Here is a 23,839-nt window from a genome sequence, read left to right as displayed (position 1 = left end):
CACACATGGCTTCCCAGGAATAACATGTTTCAATTGATGGGTGATGAGGGGGAGGACTACAGCACCTGAATACAGTTAAGGTAAGTACTTAAGGAGGGCCAAGAGGGTTGGGTGGTGTCATTCCCTCTCCATATGTAGGAGAACAAGGAGCTGTCTTTCCTCTCCAAGGGGAATCTGTCTGGGCAACTCAAATCTTTTCAGGATTTACCTGCACCCGGCTCTCCCCTTCTTTGGATACAAAGACTTCAAACTACTGGTGGTGAGTTTTCCATGAACGGTTTGGAATACAATTCCCAACCAGCTTTTTGAGGCTCAAATGCTGGGTTATTATTTTTGACACAAGTCTTTGATATATCTCCTTTATATAGGACTGCAAAAACACCACCCAAATTGAACCAATTGGTTCTATCCACTCTATGAGTGACATTCAAATGGGGATTTGTTTTAAATGGTGCAACCTGCCATAGGAGACATCGGCGTCCCTGAACACCCGGGGGCCTTCTGCCCCACACTCCTGGGCGTGGAGCTTTTTAAGCAATAGGTGAGTCCTCTTCATTGTGAATTATGCCTTTTCCCTACTCGAGGAAGAGGATGTGTATGTGCTTTTGCACTTCAATGGAGAGAATACAATGATTTAATGTGAATGTATTTAAAATATTTTTTGCTCTACTCTAGATGCAATACTTGTTTTATGCCTTGATGAAGGATGCGTAGCATTCGAAACGCGTCGGCTTTTCAGCTACAACTTTACCTCCCTTATGGTGATGGTACCGTATGCCGGACAGTATCTGCATCATCCATGTTTTGTTTTTGTACTATGTATATTCCTATAATGCTCGAGATATTTTTGTACATGTTGTAACTATTTTTGTAATAAATTGTTATTTTTTCATATATATTTTTGAAAATTTTATTCGTTGCCTATACAATCCCACTTCATGAGGTATTTTCGATATATTTGTAGTACTATGGGATGATGGCAACTACATGCTATCATATGTGAGTTGGTTCTTTTTTCCACGTCATTAAACACTTTCCCAGCTAAAAGAACATCAAGAACTGTAACAAAAAAAAAAATCGAAATTCCTGCCAGGTAAAAAAAAGAAAAGCAGTAATCTGAAACACAATAGAAACATTGGAATATTAGGTTTGTGCACCAATCACCATGTATTGTTCCAGTAAAGATACCAAACACATTTAGACACTTTCCCATCCTCTAGGTTTGTAGACGGGTCCATCATTTTAAGTACTTATCTGGGTCATATGAAATGGTGGAAGCTTATAAAGCAAATCTCATTTGGTCTACAGCTCCAAATTACATTTACTAACCAAATCGTAATTTCACTATAAGCTGTGCATGAGAGATGAGCTTCCCCTGGGTCTCTCATTCCTCATTGGCTGAGTCAGCAGCGGGAACCATTAGCTCCTGCTATTGTCAATCAGTCAGTGAGCCAATGTGTCTTATGGAGGTATAAAGCATGGCTCAGGAGCGAGCACACACCAGTGCCCCCATAGTAAGTGGCTTGCTATTGGGGGCACTGGCTGAGGAGCCAGGAGCACCGGTGAGGGACCCAAAAAGAGGAGGATTGGGGCTGCTCTGTGAAAAACCACTGCACAGAACTGATAAGTATGACATGTATGACAAGTATGACATGTTTTTTTTTTTATTATTGAACCTTTAATGTTACTTTTAAGTTAAACTTTACCCATAACAATTTGATAAAAAATAATGTTGTTTAACAAGAAACATATCCAACCAAAAAAGGGGAACTAAAGACACAAAGGAACAACATTCCAAAGCCGGGGCAAACATCCCATACATCTGCCCGAAAGGGACAAAGCCAAAGGCGATCAAAATCATCTCCCGCATATCACATAAACACAAGGGCCCGGATTCACAAAGCACTTACGCCGACGTATCTCGAGATACGCCGTGTAAGTGCAAATATGCGCCATCGTATCTGTGCGCCGTGCCCACAAAACTAGATACGGCTGAAAATAGGCTTCATCAGACCAACGTAACTTGCCTATGCCGGGGTAGAGTGGGCGCATATTTACGCTGGACGTATTTGGCGCACCCATTGATTTTCTATTCACATATGCAAATGAGGGAGATACGCCGATTGACGAACGTACGTCTGTCCGACGCAGTGCGCGTAAAGTCATACGTCTGGCGTAAAGTGATGCCCCATAAAGGAGGTGTAACTCAGCAGCATCCATGCAAAGGGCTGCACCAGGGAACTCGATCCGTCATATTTTACGCCGTTTACATTGGACGTGAATATGGCTGGGCGTAGGTTACGTTCACGCCGTAGCAAGTGATCCGTCGTATATTAGGGAGTAGATCCGACGTGATTCTGAGCATGCGCACTGGGATGCGTCCACGGGACGGCGCATGCGCCGTTCATTATACGTATCTGTCTGAGCCTCAGCCCATCATTTGCATGGGGTCACGCCTCATTTGCATGGCTCACGTCCACTTCCACATACGCCGGCTTACGCCTAGGAAACCCAGCGCAGATTTGGCAGCACTGGCTTTGTGAATCCAGTGCTTGTCTCTCTGCGCAGCGTCGGCGTAGCGTAAAGGAGATACGATACGCCGGCATGAATATGCGCCAATGTATGTGAATCTGGGCCAAGCAGTCTCAGCGACAAAAAACAAATCAAAAATGATAAATTGGAACTGAAGATAAATAAATAATGGAAAACAAACATTTTTTTTTTCTTCTCAGAGGGGATAGTTTTTGTTTTGAAATAAGTTGTATGTACTAATAAATACCTATGCATTTATACATATATATATATATATATATATATATATATATATATATATATATATATATATATATATATATATATATTATACACACACACTATATTACCAAATGTATTGGGATGCCTGCCTTCATACACATAGGCCCGGATTCACGTAGCACTTACGCCGACGTATCTCGAGATACGCCGCGAAACTGCACATATGCGCCATCGTATCTATGCGCCTGAAAATAGGCTTCATCCCACCGACGTAAGTTTCCTACGCCGTCGTATCGTGGGCGCATATTTACGCTGGCCGCAAGGGGCGCTCCCATTGATTTCCGATTTGAATATGCAAATGAGTGAGATACGCCGATTCACGAACGTAGTTGCGCCCGGCGCATAATATACGCGGTTTGCGTAAGGCTTACGTCCGGCGTATAGTTATTCCCCATCTATGAGGCGCAACTCAAGCAAAGGTATGGACCAGAGAACTGCCGTCGTATTTTACGTTGTTTACGTAGTAGTACATGAATAGGGCTGGGCGTAGGTTACGTTCACGTCGTAGGCAGTGATCTGTCGTATCTTAGGGAGTAGTTTTGACGTGATTCTGCGCATGCGCACTGGGTTACGTCCACAGGACGGCGCATGCGCCGTACGTTATTCGTTTCTTTATGACGCTCGGCCCATCATTTACATGGGGTCACGCCTCATTAGCATGGCTCACGCCCACTGCCACTTACGACAAGTTACGCCGAGGGAACCCAGCGTATATTAGGGAGCAAGTGCTTTGTGAATACTGTGCTCACCGCTCTGCGCTACGTCGGCGTAGCGTATATTCGATACGCTACGCCGGCATAACTATGCGCCAAGGTATGTGAATCCGGGCCATAAACTTTAATGGCATCCCAGTCTTAGTCCGTAGGGTTCAATATTGAGTTGGCCCACCCTTTGCAGCTATAACAGCTTCAACTCTTCTGGGAAGGCTGTTCACAATGTTTAGGAGTGTGCCTATGGGAATGTTTGATAATTTTTCCAGAAGCATATTTGTGAGGTCAGGCACTGACGTTGGACGAGATGGCCTGGCTCGCAGCCTCCGCTCTAATTCCTTCCAAATGTTTTCCTTCGGGTTGAGGTCAGGACTCTGTACGGGCCAATCAAGTTCCTCCAAACTCACTTATCCATGTCTTTATGGACCTTGCTTTGAGCACTGGTCCAAATCATTTGGTGGAGGGGGGATTATGGTGTGGGGTTATTGTTCAGGGGTTCGGCCTGGCCCCTTAGTTCCAGCGAAGGGAACTCTTAAGACTTCAGCATACCAAGACATTTTGGACAATTTCATTCTCCCAACTATGTGGGAACAGTTTGGGGATGGCCCCTTTCTGTTCCAACATGACTGCACACCATTGCACAAAGCAAGATCCATAAAACATGGATGAGCGAGTTTGGGATGGAGGAACTTGACTGGCCTGCACAGAGTCTTGACCTCAACCCGATGGAACACCTTTGGGATGAATTAGAGCAGAGACTGCCAGCCAGGCCTGACCTCACAAATGCGCTTCTGGAGGAATGGTCAAACATTCCTATAGACACTCTACTAAACCTTGTGGACAGCCTTCCCAGAAGAGTTGCTGTTATAGCTGCACAGGGTGGGCCAACTCAATATTGAACCCTACGGACTAAGACTGGGATGCCATTAAAGTTCATGTGCGTGTTAAGGCAGGTGTCACAATACTTTTAACAATATAGTGTATATTTTTCAATTATAAATGTTTGATTTTTTTTTTAGAACTAGGGGATCTACTGGATAACTGTTAGAAGTGATTATGACAATATGAAAAAGCAGTATTTAACCACAAAATGCATTATCGTACCTATACACTTTACAGCAACTCCTTATACTTTACGGGCCAGATTCACAAAGAGATACACCATCGTATCTCTGACGTAAACTGGTCCTATCTATGCGCCTGATTCATCAGTTACGCATAGATAGGGCTAGATCCGACAGTGTTACAATGTGTTACACTGTCGGATCTTTTTTTCAATTTAAAAATGGCGCCGGGGGCGTTCCCGCTGATTTACGATAAATAATATGTAAATCAGCGAGATACGCAAATTCACGAACGTACGCGGACCCGTCGCAGTGTTCTTACGTCGTTTCCGTAGTGGTTTTCCGTCGTATACTTACCCCTTCTTTTATCAGGCGCAGCCAATGTTAAGTATAGCCGGCGTTCCCGCGTCGAATTTGAATTTTCCTACGTCATTTGCGTACGCCGATTCACGAACACGCGCGTCGCAAGTCCCGCTCACGTCGCAACCACTGACGTCCTAGTGACGTCAGTGGGAGCAATGCACGCCGGGAAATTCCCCGGACGGCGCCTGCGCATTTAAATCGGCGCGGGAACGCGCCTGATTTAAATAGTACACTCCCCTAGCCGCGGAATTTGAATTCCGCCGGGGGATTTAGGATCCGCCGTCGCAAGTTTGGAGGTAGGTTGTTTGTGAATTAGCCACTTGCCTCCTAAACTTGCGGGAGCGGATCTTAATTCACGTAGAACGAGCGGATCTATAGATCCGCTGCGCTACGTGAATCTGTATTTATGTATTAAGATCTGTATATGTTTTTAGCTTTGCATAATAGAATTTGATACATTTTATATGATGTTTGTGTGTACCTTATATAGATTTTTCAATATTGGAAGGCCCCCCTTGAATACCCATATATTTCCTTTCTATTTTTGTATTTGCTTTACCTGTGGGTTGCTGACCAGCGTTAATTTTGGCAGCAATTTTTGATTTAGTTTTAGTCTTAATATTTTGACTAAAATGGCATTTTAGTTTTACTCTCATTTTAGCCATATGCAATTGTTTTTGGTTTAAGTCGCATTTAGTCAACTAAAATCACCAGTACATTTTAGTTGTCTAAAATCGAATGGGTTTACATTGTAATGCATTATTTAAGCATTTCTCTACAACTTCCAAACTCATTATATAATCCTGTAGTAATTGTTTTATATATTATGTTATTCTTAATGGTATTAAGGTTTGAACAAACTCACAGCCACAGATTTAACCGCTTTGGATGGTCTGAGGAGGCCTGTAATGCTGCAGAGTGCTCTGGACGGTGGCTGTAATGCTACACAGTGCTCTGGATGGTGGCCTGACTCTGAATGGTGGCTGTAATGCTACACAGTGCTCTGGATGGTGATCTAAGAGGCCTGTAATGCTGCACAGTGTCCTAGATGTTGGTGGTCAGAGGAGGCCTATAATGCACACACAGTGCTCTAGAGACGGTGGTTACTCTGAGGGATAGCCTGTAATGCACAGTGCTCTGGATGTCGCTGGTCAGAGGAGGCCTGTAATGCTGCAAAGTGCTGGATGGTGGTCTCATGGCTGAGGGATGGCCTGCAATGCACAGTGCTCTGGATGCCGGTGGTCACTGGTCAGAGGAGGCCTGTAATGCTGCACAGTGCTGGATGGTGGTCTCAGGTCTGAGGGATGGCCTGTAATGCACAGTGCTGGATGGTGGTCTCAGGTATGAGGGATGGCCTATAATGATCAGTGCCCTGGATGCCCGTGCTCAGAGGAGGCCTGTAATGCACACACAGTGCTCACTGTTCTGGACAGACGGTGGCCTGAGGGGAGGCCTCTAGTCTGTAAATATAATGTACAGTGGGTGTACAGTGGGTGCTCTCTTCTCTGGATGGTCATCGTTGTCACTTGTGAGTCGGGAGTGGGACTCTTGTCGGGACTCGGGAGGCCTGTAATGCACAGCGCTGCTCTGGATTGCCGTCTGAGGACACGGAGGTCTGTAATGCTGGCTGCAGTCGCTTACTTGCTGGGAGCGGAAGCAGGCGGAGCTCCATGGAAACTAGAAGTTAGTTCAAGAGGGTAAACATCCCTGCCTCAGATTTTCATCAGCGGACGAAAATGTTGCTGTAGAAATGCCAGTGACGAAAAAGTTTTCATTGATGAAATTAACACTGGTGGTGACCTCCCGGCATGCATAATAATTGACTCCCACTGCTGCTTAGACAGCCCCATGATTTTTATGTGTATGTTAGCAAGAAACATACATTCCACATTAATAATTATGCTACCAAGATTGGTGTGTGCTGTAAATTGCCTCCAGCATTACGCCTGTTTCTCCTCACTGGAGTAGATAAATACAGTTTATTTTCGATTTTTGGTTGCCTTTAGAGACCCATCAGTACCTGGGCATTACTTACCTTACCTACCCTAAACAGCAGTAAATCTTTAGTCTGTCAGCAGATTGGCCTCTACAAATGTGGCACAGTGCCTAAAAATAGAGAGCAACTGAGCATGTGCAGAGAGCAAGGTGAGAGAGCGTATTACTGGATTTAAACAGTATAAGCACTTGTTTTTAATATTTTCATATTTTTTTTTTTTATGCATTACAGCTATACCTACAAAAGGGGCCAGCATGTGATCTGACACTTGCAACACCAAGGACATACTGTATTTATTGGCGTATAACACTCACCTTTTTACCCTGAAAATAGAGGGTAAACTGTACCTGCGTGTTATATGCAGGGGGGCTGTGGAAAGTTTTTTTCCTGAAACTTCCCTCTTAAAGTTAGGGTGCGTGTTATACGCCGATAAATACGGTAATTTACCTGTATGAAGTGTATTTCATGGGCAGCTGGATGCTGCACAGCTTTGAAATATACCCACCTGAAACGATGTGCGATTTTGTCGCGATAGTCATGCAACCGCACCAAAAAAATTAACCATTAAAAATCGTGCGAAGCTTGTCATCCAAAAAAGGAGCAGGAGCTTTTTTTGGGCAACAAACACGCATAGGGCAGCCCACTAAAGTAGTGACCAGTGCCAAAGACAACCCAACTAACTGGGCCTTTCTACAGATAATACTTGTACACATTTTGTTCAGTTTCATTCTATTCTGATATGAAAGAAAATGGTTGTGTGTGTTGGTTATGGTTAAAAAGCATCAAAATGACTTTGTGAATTGTACAGATTGAAAAGACCAAGCAGTTCTGGTACAAGTAATCATTAGAAGAAGTAAATCACAGCCCCGGACATTCACTGAAAGCCTGGTCTCCAAGGCCATAGAAAGCAGTTGCCACAGTATGTGTAATACCCATCTACTGATGGGTTAATGAATGGCCTCTTACGTAACTGTCACCATGGAAACTGTCAGAACGGCATTCACAAATGTGGGGGGGGGGGGGGGGGGAGTTCAGAAACAGAAGCATTTTAGATACTCAACTGAAAGCCCCACAGAATAGCATGAAAGAAACATTAGCTGGGCTCTAAACAAGGCCATCACCTGAGATCTGGAAAAACACTTCCATTTCAAAGCATAATCCTAAACACTTGACTGTAAAGAGGATAAGCATTGAATGTGAGAATAAAAGGAGCCCATTCTGTGCACTGATGTCTGGAATTCACCTTGCAAGGAGACTGAACAAATGAGGGAGTCTGAAGGACAAACCTCTACTGATCACCTATATTAAGCATTATTGTGATAAGTATGACACAGCTAATCATTTATCAAATTATACATTTAATACAAAAGGAAAAAAGTAATATTGGGATGCCTGCCTTTACATGCACATGAACTTTAACCACTTCAGCCCCGGACCAATTGGCTGGCCAAAGTCCAGGCCACTTTTTGCGATTCGGCACTGCGTCGCTTTAACTGACACTTGCCATTGACATGGAGACGGCATTATAATCGCCACGGCACGTCATTTTTTTATGCAATTAGCAGGTATATTGTATGGGTAGCCCCGGGACTTATGTGCGCTCAGTGTCAGAATATAGAAGAGGTAGGTTCTTTTCCTCACCTTGACTATCCTACGTGAATAAGCACTGACATTGTAGTGCCCATGATCACCCAGTCCGGACATATTTCTGTGACCTTGTTTTTAGTGGTTGGTATACGGATATTTTTGATATAGTGTGTGTTATACTAGAGGGTTTTTCTCTCTTTTTATTACAATTATATATTTTTTTTACCATCCAACAAGTCTTGTTTCTGCCTATATAAACCGCTTTAGCTATCCCGTGGGGGGAGGGAGCTTCGATCAACCCCCCCCCCCCCCTTTAGGACTGGCTTTTTTCTGGTTGCACAATATTTATACCTCCAATCTTGTTTGTGGACAATTGACATCTACCTTGGCACATTCCATGATGATTGACTAGCCACTTGAGACCTGCGCTATTGACAAAAGACGTCAATAGCGCGGCTCTCAAGTGCCAAGTGGACGTCTTTGGACGTCATTTAAAGTGCATTACCCGCGTGCGGGTAAACACTGTCCTGGCGCATCGCTGAAGAGCCGATGCGTGTACCTGGCGGCTGCGATGTCCGCCGGGTACACGCGATCGTCGGTAACACAGCAGGGACGTGGAGCTCTGTGTATAAACACAGAGCTCCACGTCCTGTCAGAGGAGAGGAGACCGATCTGTGTCCCTTGTACATAGGGACACAGCATCGGTCACCTCCCCCAGTCACCCCCCTCCCCCCACACAGTTAGAACACACCCAGGATACACATTTAACCCCTTCTTCACCCCCTAGTGTTAACCCCTTCCCTGCCAGTCACATGTATACAGTAATTAGTGCATTTTTATAGCACTGATCGCTGTATAAATGTGAATGGTCCCAAATTTGTGTCAAAAGTGTCCGATACGTCCGCCGCAATATTGCAGTCCCAATAAAAATCGCAGATCGCCGCCATTACTAGTAAAAAAATAAAAATAAAAAAAAAATCATAATTCTGTTCCCCATTTTGTAGGCGCTATCGCTTATTGCGATTTAATTTTTTTTTTACAAAAATACGTCGAAAAAAAGGGATCAGCCTTAACTGAGAAAAAAAATATATATATATATATTTTTTTTAAATTGGGATATTTATTATAGCAACAAGTAAAAAATATACAGTATATATTTTTAAAAATTGTCGCTCTTTTTTTGTTTATAGTGCAAAAAATAAAAACCGCAGAGGTGATCAAATACCACCAAAATAAAGCTCTATTTGTGGGGAAAAAGGGACGTCAATTTTGTTTGTGAGCCACGTTGCACGACCGCGCAAATGTCAGTTAAAGCGACGCAGTGCCGGAAGCTGAAATTTCGCCTGGGCACGAAGGGGGTTTATGTGCCCAGTAAGCAAGTGGCTAGAGGTGTTGGTGCCATCTTTGTGGATATAAATGCTGGGGTATATCTGCTGACACTCATTAGAACTGACAAAGTGGCTTGGATAAGCTAAGAAACATCTTCAACAGAACAAGTCCAGTTGAATGTGATTAATTACTAACTAGCTATGAGCTGTACCTGAAAAAACATAAAACACCTTACCTTATGGCGTGGTACAAGGAAATATGGTTGGAATGCCCACTAATGCCTTTTTCATCAAATGTAATTACCTGAAATAGAGATTGTATAGGTCAAGTTTCCTGAAACAATAAGAAAAATGAGTAGTTCTAAAAGTGGATTATGAGTTCAATATGAGCACACATGCACAGACAAATCATCATTCCAGTGTTATTCCTCAAATGATTTTATAAGCCACTTTGTAGGGTTGTCCTGATACCGATACTAGCATCGGTATCGGGACCGATACTGAGCATTTACGCGAGTACTTGTACTCGCGCAAATGCTCCCGATGCTTCACCAATATTTTTTCTTCTTCCGGAGAGCGGGTGGAGAGGGGGCGGAGAAAGCTGCTGCCGCAAAGAGAAAGCCAAGCCCTCCCACCGCCGCCTAGTTGATTAGCGCAGGGGAACATTACAGCTTTCATTTGAATAGCTGTGTGTTCCCCGCCACGCCTCGTCATATATAGCCCCTCTCCTTGTCCGGGCACTTTGATAGATCCCTGGGGGGGAGGGCTTGGCTTTCTCTTTGGGGACACATGGCTGCATTTGGGGACACATGGACACATTTTAAAAAAAAGTATCGTTAATCGGTATCGGCGAGTACATGAAAAAAAGTATCGGTACTTGTACTCAGTCCTAAAAAAGTGGTATCGGGACAACCCTACCGCTTTGTCATTTAAATAGAAAGAGCTGCTATGCTCTGTGTTCTCAAACTAATACCATAGACCAGAGGTTCTCAACCTCGGTTCAAGTACCCCCAACAGGCCATGTTTTGGGAATTTATCTTAGATAAAATAGCAGTCCAAAATACCAAGCCATTGACTCTGATTCAAAGCACCTATGCAAGATAAAGGAAAACCTGCAAACATGGCCTGTTGGGGGTACTTGAGGACAGGGTTGAGAACCACTGCCATAGACAAATGTACAAATTAGGAGCTCTATAGTTCATTCAAAACTGTAAGTAGTTATTTAGTTCAGTGGTCTCCAAACTGCAGCCCGGGGGCCAGATGTGGCCCTCTGCTTGCTTTTATCTGGTCCTTGGGGCACTATTTCATTCACTGATACGAATAATGGGGCATAATTCTACCGCCACTGACACCAATAAAAAAAGCACAATTCCTTTCAATGACACCAACAGTGGGGCACAATTGATCCCAATGACACCAAAATTGGGCCAAATGACACCAACTATGGGGCACAATTCCTTCCAGTGACACCAACAATGGGGCACAATTCCTTCCAGTGACACCAACAATGGGGCACAATTCCTTCCAGTGACATCAACAATGGGGCACAATTTCTTCCAGTGACATCAACAATGGGGCACAATTCCTTCCAGTGACACCAACAATGGGGCACAATTCCTTCCAGTGACACCAACAATGGGGCACAATTCCTTCCAGTGACATCAACAATGGGGCACAATTTCTTCCAGTGACACCAACGATAGGGCACAATTCCTCCCAATGATACCAACAATTGGGTCAAATGACATCAACAATGGGGTACAAAGATGGGGCATTATTTTTTCCCACTGTTGTTGTGACCTTTAGTATTCCCAATGGCCACAGTCCGGCACCCCTAGAGTCTGAAGGGCATTAAACTGGCCCATTGTTTAGAAAGTTTGGGGACCCATAATTTAGTTGGACAGAGAATGTAATAAGTAACAAAGTTAAGGAAAAAATAAATTATTCAGCAAATTCTTGAAAAACTGGGCTGTAAATATCCATAGGCACAGTAAGCCACGCCCCCACTCCCTCCTCACAGGCTTTTGCTATGGCAAGCTTGCCTATGGCTCCCACTGCCCTCAGTGTCTCCTGTGCAACCAGGAAGACAGGAGTGCGGTGCTGCAGCTGGGACAGTGGGCTGATTTTTTGTATCCTAATGGAGAGAATGCATTAAAGAGAAGCTCCAGGCTGCTTCAGAAGAAAATTAAAGTCAGCAGCTACAAAAACTGTAGCTGCTGACTTTTAATATTAGGACACTTACCTGTCCAGGGATCCCGCAATGTCCTACTGTGCATGCGTGAGGGGGGCCGAACTTCTGGGTCAGTTCGCCAGAAGTGGGAGTGGGTACCTGTCAAAATCAGGTACCTGCTCGCCCCCAAAAAGTGCCAAATGTGGCAGTGGAGGGTGTACACAAGTGGAGCTTTTTGGGTGGAGCTTCGCTTTAAGGTAAAAAACTATTAAGAACCTCTTTAATGCTTGTTTTGAAAACATTTAGCTGTAATGCAAGAAATAGTTTCTTCCTAAGCAGGGCATTATGTATTTGCTTTATTTACTGTATATTGATTTATGTGCCTCAGTGGCTTATGGCTGTTGAAGTGTGTTAGCACCATACTGACAACATACATTTGTGCTCATAAGTTTACATGCCCTGGCAGAATTTATGATTTCTTGGCCATTTTTCAGACAATATGAATGATAACAGAAAAATATTTCTTTCACTCATGGTTAATGTTTGGCTGAAGCCATTTATTACCAATCAACTGTGTTTACTATTTTTAAATCATAAAGACAACTAAAACAGCCCGAGTGACTCTGATCAAAAGTTTACATACCCTGGTGATTTTGGCCTGATAAAATGCACACAAATTGACACAAAGGGGTTTGAATGACTATTAAAGGTAACCATCCTCATCTGTGATCTGCTTGCTTGAAATTAGTGTGTGTGTATAAAAGGTCAATGATTTTCTGGACTACTGACAGACCCTTGCATCTTTCTTTCAGTGCTGCACTGACGTTTCTGGATTCTGAGTCATGAGGAAAGCAAAAGAATTGTCAAAGGATCTGTGGGAAAAGGTAGTTGAACTGTATGTGCACCGCATACTAGCTCATTATAAAGTACTTATCTTCAAGCATCCGCAATGCCTCCCGGTCACCACTGAAGCAGCTGACATTCAGTTCCCTCAGCGTTTCTTCTGGGTTCGCAGCTCCACTGCTGTGATTACGTCACTCCTGCGCATGCATGGGAGTCCTCCGTTCTGGTAAGGAGCTCTGAATTTTCCGAATGATCCATCAGACATTGAGTGCATGCATCGCTGACGTCAGCGGCTGAATGCAGGGCGAATATCTCCTAAACTGTGCAGGTTTAGGAGATATTCATTTTACTTACAGGTAAGTCTTATTATAGGTTACCTGTAGGTAAAATTCCACCAAGCGGAGGATACAAACGCTTTAATGTCTAAACCGCTGGCAATAAAACTAAGTAAAAATTTCCAAATTGGGTCCAATTAGCCATTTTCCCTCCCCGTTGTCATGTGACTCGTTAGTGTTACAAGGTCTCAGGTGTAATTGGGGAACAGGTGTGTTAAATTTGGTGTTATCGCTCTCACTCTCTCATACTGGTCACTGGAAGTTCAACATCGCACCTCATGGCAAGGAACTCTCTGAGGATCTGAAAAAATTATTGTTGCTCTACATAAAGATGGCATAGGCTATAAGAAGATTGGCAAGACCCTGAAACTGAGCTGCAGCACGGTGGCCAAGACCATACAGCGGTTTAACAGAACAGGTTCCACTCAGAACAGGCCTCGCCATGGTCGACCAAAGAAGTTGAGTACACATGCTCAGCGCCATATGCAGAGGTTGTCTTTGGGAATTGCTGCAGAGGTTGAAGGGGTGGGGGGGATCAGCCTGTCAGTGCTCAGACCATACGTCGCACACTGCATCAAATTAGTCTGCGTGGCTCTCATCCCTGAAGGAAGCCTCTTCTAAAGATGATGCACAAGAAAGCCCGCAAACAGTTTGCTGAAGACAAGCAGACTAAGAACATGGATTACTGGAACCATGTCCTGTGGAACCATGAGACCAAGATAAACTTATTTGGTTCAGATGGTGTCATATGTGCGTGGCGGCAACCAGGTAAGGAGTACCGACAGTCAAGCATGGTGGTGGGAGTGTCATGGTCTGGGGCTGCATGAGTGCTGCCGGAACTGGGGAGCTACAGTTCTTTGAGGGAACCATGAATGCCAACATGTACTGTGACATACTGAATCAGAGCATGATCCCCTCCCTTCAGAGACTGGGCTGCAGAGCAGTATTCCAACATGATAACGACCCCAAACACACCTCCAAGACAAACACTGCCTTGCTAAAGAAGCTGAGGGTAAAGGTGATAAACTGGCTAAGTATGTCTCCAGACCTAAACCCTATTGAGCATCTGTGGGGCATCTTCAAACGGAAGGTGAAAAAGCGCAAGGTCTCTAACATCCACCAGCTCCATTATGTTATCATGGAAGAGTGGATGAGGGCCAGTGGCAACCTGTGAAGCTCTGGTGAACTAAATGTCAAAAAGGGTTAAGGCAGTGCTGGAGAATAATGGTGGCGACACAAAATATTGACACTTGGGGCCAAATTTGGACATTTTCACTAGGGCCTGGTACACACGATAGGATTGATCCACGGATACGGTCCGCCGGACCGTATCCGTGGATAAATCCTCTGGCGGATTTGGATCCGTTGGCATGTACTCACCATCGGATCCAAATCTGCGCGGAATTCAACCGCGGTGACGTGTCGCGCCGTCGCCACGATGATGACGCGGCGACGTGCGTGACGCTGTCATATAAGGAAATCCACGCATGCGTCGAATCATTACGACGCATGCGAGGGACGGGTTCGGACGGATCGATCCGGTGAGTCTGTACAGACCACCGGATCGATCCGCTGGAGCCGATTCCAGCGGATAGATTTGTTAGCATGCTATCAAATTTTTATCTGCTGGAATTCGGAAATATCCGCTGGGTTGTACACACCAGGGGATCTATCCGCTGAAACCGATCCGCTGAGATTTTTCAGCGGATAGATCCTCTCGTGTGTACGGGGCCTTAGGGGTGTACTCACTTTTGTTGCCAATGGTTTAGAAATTATTGGCTGCGTGTTGAGTTATTTTGAGGGTCAGCAAATTTACACTACTGTCTCGCTACTTTACAGCAACGTGTCATTTCTTCAGTGTTGTCACATGAAAAGATATAATAAAATATTTACAAAAGTGTGAGGGGTGTACTTTTGTGTGATACTGTATATGGACCTAACTGTACACTAGCATTTCTATTTATTTATTTTTTCATACTAGTAATAGCGGCAAACAGGCACTTATTGTAAAACTTCAATATTGTGGCGTACAATCTGACACTAATTGACTCTTTGGGAAAACCAGTGACATTATTACAGTGATCATTGCTAAAAAATATGCACCGTCACTGTACTAATGACACTGGCTGGGAAGGGGTTAAACATTTTGGGCAAGCATAGGATTAACTGTGTACCTAACCAGCGTTTTTGTGTAAACTGTGGGCTGCTTTTACTAGGGGATGTGATAGATTTTATTCCCTGCAGAGACACTAAATCCATTACTTTCCCCCTGTCAGAATGGTTATGTAAATGGACACAAAGTATGTCAGGCCTCATATTACATGTAGGGCCGAAACAACTAATCGATTAATCGACAACTAATCGATTATGAAATTAATTGATTACAATTTTCATAATCGATTAATCAGCCAGTAACATAATGGGGTTAAAAAAACTAAAATTGGCCCTTTTATAGTACAAAAAGCAAATCGCTACTGTAAATATTACTTTCACTGTCCCACGGTAAAAAAATGAACCCCTTACAGTAGCGATTATTTGCTCTTTTTGTACTTATTTTTGTTTTTTTAACCCCCATTATGTTACTAAACATCTCAGGTTGGGTTCACACCTTTTTTGGTGCTTTTTGCAGAAACACACTACAGTTCATTTACATGTTTTCCTATGGGACACGTTCACATCCATGATTTTTTTTCAGCTGCTGCGTATTTGGAAAGGGCAAAGTGGTGCTATTTTTTTGGGGGTTCAATATACTTCAATGGAGAAGCTGCAGAAAAGCATGGAATTTTTTTGCGGCAATTTGTGTTTTGTAATCTGCCCACATTTTTTTTTAAATGCTTTTTTTTTTTTTATTATTAAGGCTATTATCCGATTAATTGATTAATCGAAACAATAATCGGCCAACTAATCGATTATGAAAATAATCGTTAGTTGCAGCCCTAATTACATGTGCCCATGCAATGGAAGGTAAAAACTACAATATCCAAAATAATCAATTGTTGAGGTTTTAAATCCCTCTACAGATAATCAGTTAAGATTTAACCGTAAATAAGGGACCTATAATTAATTCTCTCCGTACAATGTGTGTGGCAACACCCAATATGAATTGTGCAATTGTCATTTACATACATACACATCCTTTGTGTAAGCAGGGCATTGTGGGTGCTTTTACATTTTCTATTTATACCTATTTCAATTAAAGGGTTGTAAAAGTACAATTTTTATCCCTAAATAGCTTCCTTTACCTTAGTGCAGTCCTCCTTCACTTACCTCATCCTTCCATTTTGCATTTAAATGTCCTTATTTCTTCTGAGAAATCCTCACTTCCTATTCTTCTGTCTGTAACTCCACACAGTAATGCAAGGCTTTCTCCCTGGTGTGGAGGGTCATGCTCGCCCCCTCCCTTGGACTACGGGAGAGTCAGTCCGCTCTCTCTGTTGCAGATAGAGAAAGGAGCTGTGTGTTAGTAGGCGTCCTGACTCTCCTGTAGTCCAAGGGAGGGGGCGAGCACGACACTCCACACCAGGGAGAAAGCCTTGCATTACTGTGTGTAGTTACAGACAGAAGAACAGGAAGTGAGGATTTCTCAGAAGAAATAAGGACATTTAAAAGCAAAATCGAAGCATGAGGTAAGTGAAGGAGGACTGCACTAAGGTAAAGGAAGCTATTTAGGGAGAAAAAATTGTACCTTAACAACCCCTTTAAGCAGCAGGTGATATGTACTCTTTATAAAGACATTGGGGGTCTATTAGCTGCTGTTTCCCTGGCTTTGCAGCCAACATTTTGATATCGCTGAACCTTCAAGTGCTCCTCAATGTCACAGTGCTCGCCATCCTCACAATGTTTATTGGGGTTCAAGGCTCCAAAGAAGGGAGCCCCCGGCGAAGGAGGGCATAACACTGTGAGTTCTGTAAAAGTGATCAGTCAGCTCTAAAGCCACCCAGATCACTTTTACTACATAGCTGAAAGCCTGCTGTAGTCTCCATGTGGAGGAATTGTAGACAACTGGTACATTTTTTAGGATATTGCATGGGCACGATTAACATTTCTAGGTGTCCCTTATAACAAGTCAAGTTGCTTGTGTTTACAGTCTGAGTTGCTGTCAGAAGCGCTATGTGCATGCTCCAAGTGGATCCAGTAGATCAGACTGTAAGCCCAAGTAGTTTTGAGATCTGCCAATATACAAAGGTAAAAATATCAACAGCTAACTAGTCATTTGGGTGAACTTATTGCACATCCATAAAAAAATAAAAGGAGACAAAAAATGTTCTGAAAATAACAAAGGTAAATAACAAAGCATTAAAGCGGATGTCCACTGGAAAAAATATATTAAAAGCCAGCAAATACTGCAGCTGCTGACTTTTAATATTAGGACACTTACCTGTCGTGGAGTCCAGCGCCGTCCGCAGCAGAGGACGAGCGATCGCTCGTCATTCTGCTGCCCCCCCGCCATCCTCGGTGAGGGAACCAGGAAGTGAAGCGCTCCGGCTTCACTGGCCGGTTCCCTACGATGCCGGCCAATTGGCTCCCGCTGTGTACTGGGAGCCGAGTGTTCCCAGAACACAACGGGGGACGGGGGACGGGGGGGGGGGGGCGGGAAGTGATGTAATGCCGCAGTCTGCCTGAGACTGTGTGGCCGGAAGTGGGTGCAAATACTTGTCTTTAGACAGGTATCTGCACCCCCCTCCCCCCTGAAAGGTGTCAAATGTGACACCGGAGGGGGGGAGGGTTCTGATCAGCGGGAGTTCCACTTTAGGGTGGAGCTCCGCTTTAAGTGGCAAAAGTTTAAAACCCCTGTCATATTATTTTTTTGCTGTCTGTGTCCCGTTGGGGAGATCTCCTTTTACCTGGACCAGATGTCCCCATTGAAAGATTGATAGATTTACCCTCAATTTATGTTCTGGTGAGAACTGTAAAATCTTGACTATCCAATCACTTTCTGTCACGATAAAAATGGTCACCAAGACAAATAGAGAAGGTGAATCTGCCTACCGGGAACATAGACAGCAACTACATTTTGAAAGGTGTTCTAATCCTTCCCTGCTCTATCCAAATAAAAAAAAATAAGTTTTGTCTATATTTTAAATATTTCACATATGCACAGGAGTTGAGATACAAATCTGAGGACAAAGTATTTTTCATAAACAACTTTGTGAGCTACCTAACTGCTGCCACAAGAGGGCGCACACATTGCACAAACAGCTATTTGGATGTCTTCTGTGTTCCTTACATTTATACTCTGTATACCAATCACTGCATTCATTTTTCATTCTGCATTTTAGAATATGCCTACAAAGGTGTACATAAAAACGATGACTCGTGATTGTAGCAGCAATTTTACATTTTTTATCAGTTAGGTGTTAGCAAAATAATAATATCATTTTTTTAACTAAATCTTAACAAAAGCCCACACAAATCCTGATCATAATGCTCTTGAGATATCCATCAATATAACATATAGGGGGTTATTTACAAAAGGCAAATCCACTTTGCACTACAAGTGCAAACTGCAAGTGCAAAGTGCAATTGAAATTGCACTGGAAGTGCATTTGCTGTAAATCTGACGGGTAGATCTAAAATGAGGGGAAGCTCTGCTGATTTTATTATCCAATCATGTGCAAGCTAACATGCTGTTTTTTATTTATCTTGCATGTCCCCCTGGGATCTACAGTGACTGCATTACCAAGTGCACTTTCAGTGCAATTTCAAGTGCACTTTGCACTTGTAGTGCAAAGTGGGTTTGCCTTTAACCACTTGAGACCCGCGCTATTGACAAAAGACGTCAACAGCGCGGCTCTCAAGTGCCGGGTGGACGTCTTTTTAAAAGCATTACCCGCGCGCGCCACTGGGTGGCGCGCAGCGGGTAAACATTGTCCCGGCGCATCGCTGGGAAGCCGATGCGTGTACCTGGCGGCGGCGATGTCCGCCGGGTACACGCGATCATCGGTAACACAGCAGGGACGTGGAGCTCTGTGTGTAAACACAGAGCTCCACGTGCTGTCAGAGGAGAGGAGACCGATCTGTGTCCCTTGTACATAGGGACACAGCATCGGTCACCTCCCCCAGTCCCCCCCCTCCCCCCACACAGTTAGAACACAATACAGGTACACATTTAACCCCTTCCTCACCCCTAGTGTTAACCCCTTCCCTGCCAGTCACATTTATACAGTAATTAGTGCATTTTTATAGCACTGATCGCTGTATAAATGTGAATGGTCCCAAATTTGTGTCAAAAGTGTCTGATACGTCTGCCGCAATATCGCAGTCCCAATAAAAATCGCAGATCGCCGCCATTACTAGTAAAAAAAAAAAAATATCATAATTCTGTTCCCCATTTTGTAGGCGCTATAACTTTTGCGCAAACCAGTCGCTTATTGCAATTTTTTTGCAAATTTTTTTTTTACAAAAATACGTCGAAAAATACATATCGGCCTTAACTGAGAAAAAAAAAATATTTTTTTTTAAAAAAAAATTGGGATATTTATTATAGCAACAAGTAAAAAAAATATATATTTTTTTTAAATTGTCGCTTTTTTTTTTGTTTATAGCGCAAAAAATAAAAACCGCAGAGGTGATCAAATACCACCAAAATAAAGCTCTATTTAGGACGTCAATTTTGTTTGGGAGCCACGTCGCACGACCGCGCAAATAAGTTAAAGCGACGCAGTGCCAGAAGCTGAAATTTCGCCTGGGCACGAAGGGGGTTTATGTGCCCAGTAAGCAAGTGGTTAATAAATAACCCCCATAATGTTGTTTCTGTTCTGAAGCTGGAGGGAGCTAACTGGCAAATTAACTGATCTCGTCAACCAGAACAATTTGGTGTCTGTGCCTCAGCCTAGGTTCATATTGGAGCAATTTGTCATGCGATTTGAGAGCTCAAATCGCAAGACAGGTCACAGCCTATTGGCGGCAATACACTGTTCCAATTGGTGCGACACAAACTTGGAGGTTCTGCACTGATTTTCAAAAGTAGTTCCTGCACTACTTTTGCCGATCTCAGGTACGACTTCAATAGACATCTGTGTATGAAGCCACACAGGTGTCTATCAAGTAGCACCTGAAATCGCACTGACCCTGCTACTTTTAAATCGCGCTACTTCAAGTGAAGTAGCGTGATTTCAAAGTAGCATCAATGTGAACTAGGGCTAAAATGAATAAAGATTAGGAGGAGCCACAATGAGTGTGCAAAGGCAAGTGTACACGGATGTGCATCTGTTTACATCTGCTTACCCTTTGCATCCATCCAGGTCCACAAAGAACTATGAAAAGGACTGCATCCTTTTCCATTTTAAATGTGACGGATCCGAGGTAGACTCATATAAACTGACAAATGTCTGGTTTTGTTTCGCTGCCCATCAATTGAACATAAACTTCCACTGTCATAAAGCAGAAAAAAAAAACGAAATGCACGTGGATGCCATAAAAGTGACATCCCATTGTGCTCCGATTCTGTAAACAGATCCCCTGCTGAACGAACCAATCACGAGCCATGTGATAGGACCCCATACAAAGAGTTACTAATACTTACCAAATCAATATTCTTCTGTTTGATATGCGTGAGGATTAGATCTGAGAGGAGATGGGTATCCCAGTGAACATTGGGACTGTCAGGAAGGTTTCTAGAAAAGACAAAATGCTTACATTGAGAACACAGAAATATAGCGACGCGCCAAAGAAAATGGTTTTACACATACAGTATATTGCATTGTTTTTTAAAGAGAAGTATGGCGAGAACTTTTTTGGTCATAATTCACACCTATGAGTCACAGGAGTACACTTACTTTTGCACTTCTGTGACCCAGAATCGACTGACAGCGGGCTAAAGGTTCTGGAAAGATCCCAATACCATAATGTCGGGATCCACCCAGATACTTGCTCGGCAGCTGGCTCAGCTTTTCAGTGCACTGCTGAGAGCCTGAGCCAGCCGCTCTCGCCCGTTCCCCATTCCAACACTCCAGGGAGTGCTGGAGCGGCAGAGCGATGACCGTCAGTCACCGCTCTCTGCTCAGAGCTGACCGTTCCCATACTTCTTCTTTAACCACTTAACCCCCGGACCATATTGCTGGTCAAAGACCAGAGCACTTTTTGCGATTCGGCACTGCGTCGCTTTAACTGACAATTGCGCGGTCGTGCCACGTGACTCCCATACAAAATTGGCGTCCTTTTTTCCCCACAAATAGAGCTTTCTTTTGGTGGTATTTGATCACCTCTGTGGTTTTTAGTTTGTGTGCTATAAACAAAAATAGAGCGACAATTTTGAAAGAAAATTTATATTTTTTATTATAATAAATATCCCCCAAAAAATATATAAAAAAACTAATTTTTTCCTCAGTTTAGGCCGATACGTATTCTTCGACATATTTAAAAAAAATAAAAAATGCAATAAACGTTTATTGATTGGTTTGCGCAAAAGTTATAGCGTTTACAAAATAGGGGGTAGTTTTATGGCATTTTTATTAATATATTTTTTTTACTAGTAATGCCAGCGATCAGCGATTTTTTTTCAGTACTGCGACATTATGGCGGACACTTTTGACACATTTTTGGGACCATTGGCATTTTTATAGCAATCAGTGCTAAAAAAATGCATTGGATTACTATAAAAATGCCACTGGCAGGGAAGGGGTTAACACTAGGAGGGGGGAGGGGTTAAGTATGTTCCCTGGGTGTGTTCTAACTGTAGGGGGGTGGCCTCACTAGGGGAAATGACTGATCGCTGTTCATACATTGTATGAACAGACGGTCAGGCATTTCTCCCCCTGACAGGACCGGGAGCTGTGTGTTTACACACACAGCTCCCGGTCCTTGCTCTGTAACGAGCAATTGCGGGTGCCCGGCGGTGATCGCACCTGCCAGGCACATGCACGGGGGTCAGGGACGAGCACGCCCCTAGTGGCCGCATAGAGAGCCGCCGTATAGCTACAAGCTCTTGCGCAGGGGAGCCGACCTGCCGCCGTATAACTGCAACGGCTGGTCGGCTAATAGTTAAGCAATCTGAAAGCAGAAGTAAAGTCTGCTTTTTTACTTGTATCTATAGGTAAGCCTCTGATAAGGCTTACCTGTAGTAACAGTGAATATCTCCTTAACCTGCAGTGGGACTACCACTTTAAAGTGTATGTTCACTTTTACTGAAAATTTGTAAGGTGAACTCACAATGGACCCCCTACTCGAGCTGTATGATTCTGGCTAACATCTTCCTTCACATTATACAGAAAGGCATTGGGCTAATTTTACTGTTTAGTTTTAAAATTGTAAATGTATATTAGGTTGTTAGAATGGGTGTGCCGCAATCAAGTAAACGAAAAAGGGTTAAGTCGCCGTTTGGTGCCCGGTCCTTTTAAAATTTGTGTGGTGAGTGAATTGTGCTCCCCTACTGTTTCTTTTATGTATCACCACCTATTGCTAGGTACTAATTACTCAAAGTATAACACCTCTATTTAAATATGTAAATGTATTATGCCGCGTACACACCATCACTTTATGTGATGAAAAAAAATGACATTTTCTGTGAAGTAAAAAATGACGTTTTTGAAACTTCAATTTTCAAAGACGAAGTTGCCTACACACCATCGTTTTCTCACAATGATCTTGCAAAGTGAGGTTACGTTCCACCACGTTTTTCCATTGAAGCTCGCTTCATAAGTAGCTTCTGGGCATGCGTGGATGAAAAAACGTCTTAGAAAACAACGTTTTTTGCTACACACGGTCAATTTCTGTGAAGTAAAAAGTGCACTTTTGAAAAACGACACATAAAATTGAAGCATGCTTCAATTCTTTTTGGTTGTTTTTTACAAGACATAAAACGACGTTTTCCCCCACACACAGTCAATTAAAGTGACGTTTTTAAAAACGTCATTTTTTTTCATCACATAAAGTGATGGTGTGTACGCGGCATTAGTGTTCTTCTCATGGGTGATATAGGTGCCTCCCAAAAGAAATGTATAGACCTGTATACAACTTGCGTGAATTTGTCTATAACATAGTGCTCATAAAGTGCTTAAGTGCCAATAATCAATACTTTAAAGGTGACTGCCCTTCTTGGGTAAACAAGTTTGCACAAAAAAACTAAAAAAATATATATAGAACAATATATGTAAAAAAAAGTACAAAATAAATCTTCTGTTCATTAAAGTCCCAAGAAAATCCTTATTAAACGTTCATTTAAAGTGCTTTTCCTGTGGAGTTATATAATGCAGCTGTAGTAACACCACTTTTTGTGATAGTGACCCCACTTTCTGTGCTATGGCACCACTTTCTGTGATAATGGTAATACGTTCTGTGATATCCCCGTCACCGATAGAAATGGCCACTCACCAGATCTCAATCAATCAAAATGCCTTTGGTTCATTCCCAGGATAACCACTCCTATTACACATCTGTTCACCAATCGCCAGATGCCTTGAATGTGCCAATGGGGTCTATATCTCTCCTACAATGGCTCATAAAAAAGAGGAGTGCCCCTCATGGTGTAGTACGTAATTTTTTTTATTAACTATTTAAAAACAAATAGGTATTGCACTCACATTTAAATGTGATCGTATGCCGGCACCAAGCTTCTCCAACCATGTGTGCAAAGCCAATCCAAGATGGGAGGTAAAAGTTGCTCCTCTCAGGTTTCCCCAGCGCCTACCT

At 43.2% G+C, this 23,839-nt stretch overlaps 1 protein-coding gene across 1 annotated transcript in view; it reads right to left on the bottom strand.

Annotated features, from left to right (window-relative positions):
- PIGL (phosphatidylinositol glycan anchor biosynthesis class L) overlaps positions 1 to 23,839 on the bottom strand; it is a 231,771-nt gene that overhangs the window by 57,362 nt on the left and 150,570 nt on the right. The window contains exons 3-4 of the mRNA XM_040338623.1: positions 20,736 to 20,826; positions 10,099 to 10,166 (exon numbers count right to left, since the gene is read on the bottom strand). Coding sequence (XP_040194557.1) covers positions 10,099 to 10,166; positions 20,736 to 20,826 — 159 coding nt within the window. The remainder of the gene's footprint in view (positions 1 to 10,098; positions 10,167 to 20,735; positions 20,827 to 23,839) is intronic.

The sequence above is a fragment of the Rana temporaria genome, chromosome 2, assembly GCF_905171775.1.
Source record: "Rana temporaria chromosome 2, aRanTem1.1, whole genome shotgun sequence".
Classification (NCBI taxonomy): domain Eukaryota; kingdom Metazoa; phylum Chordata; class Amphibia; order Anura; family Ranidae; genus Rana; species Rana temporaria.
This window is presented reverse-complemented; position numbering and strand designations above follow the sequence as displayed.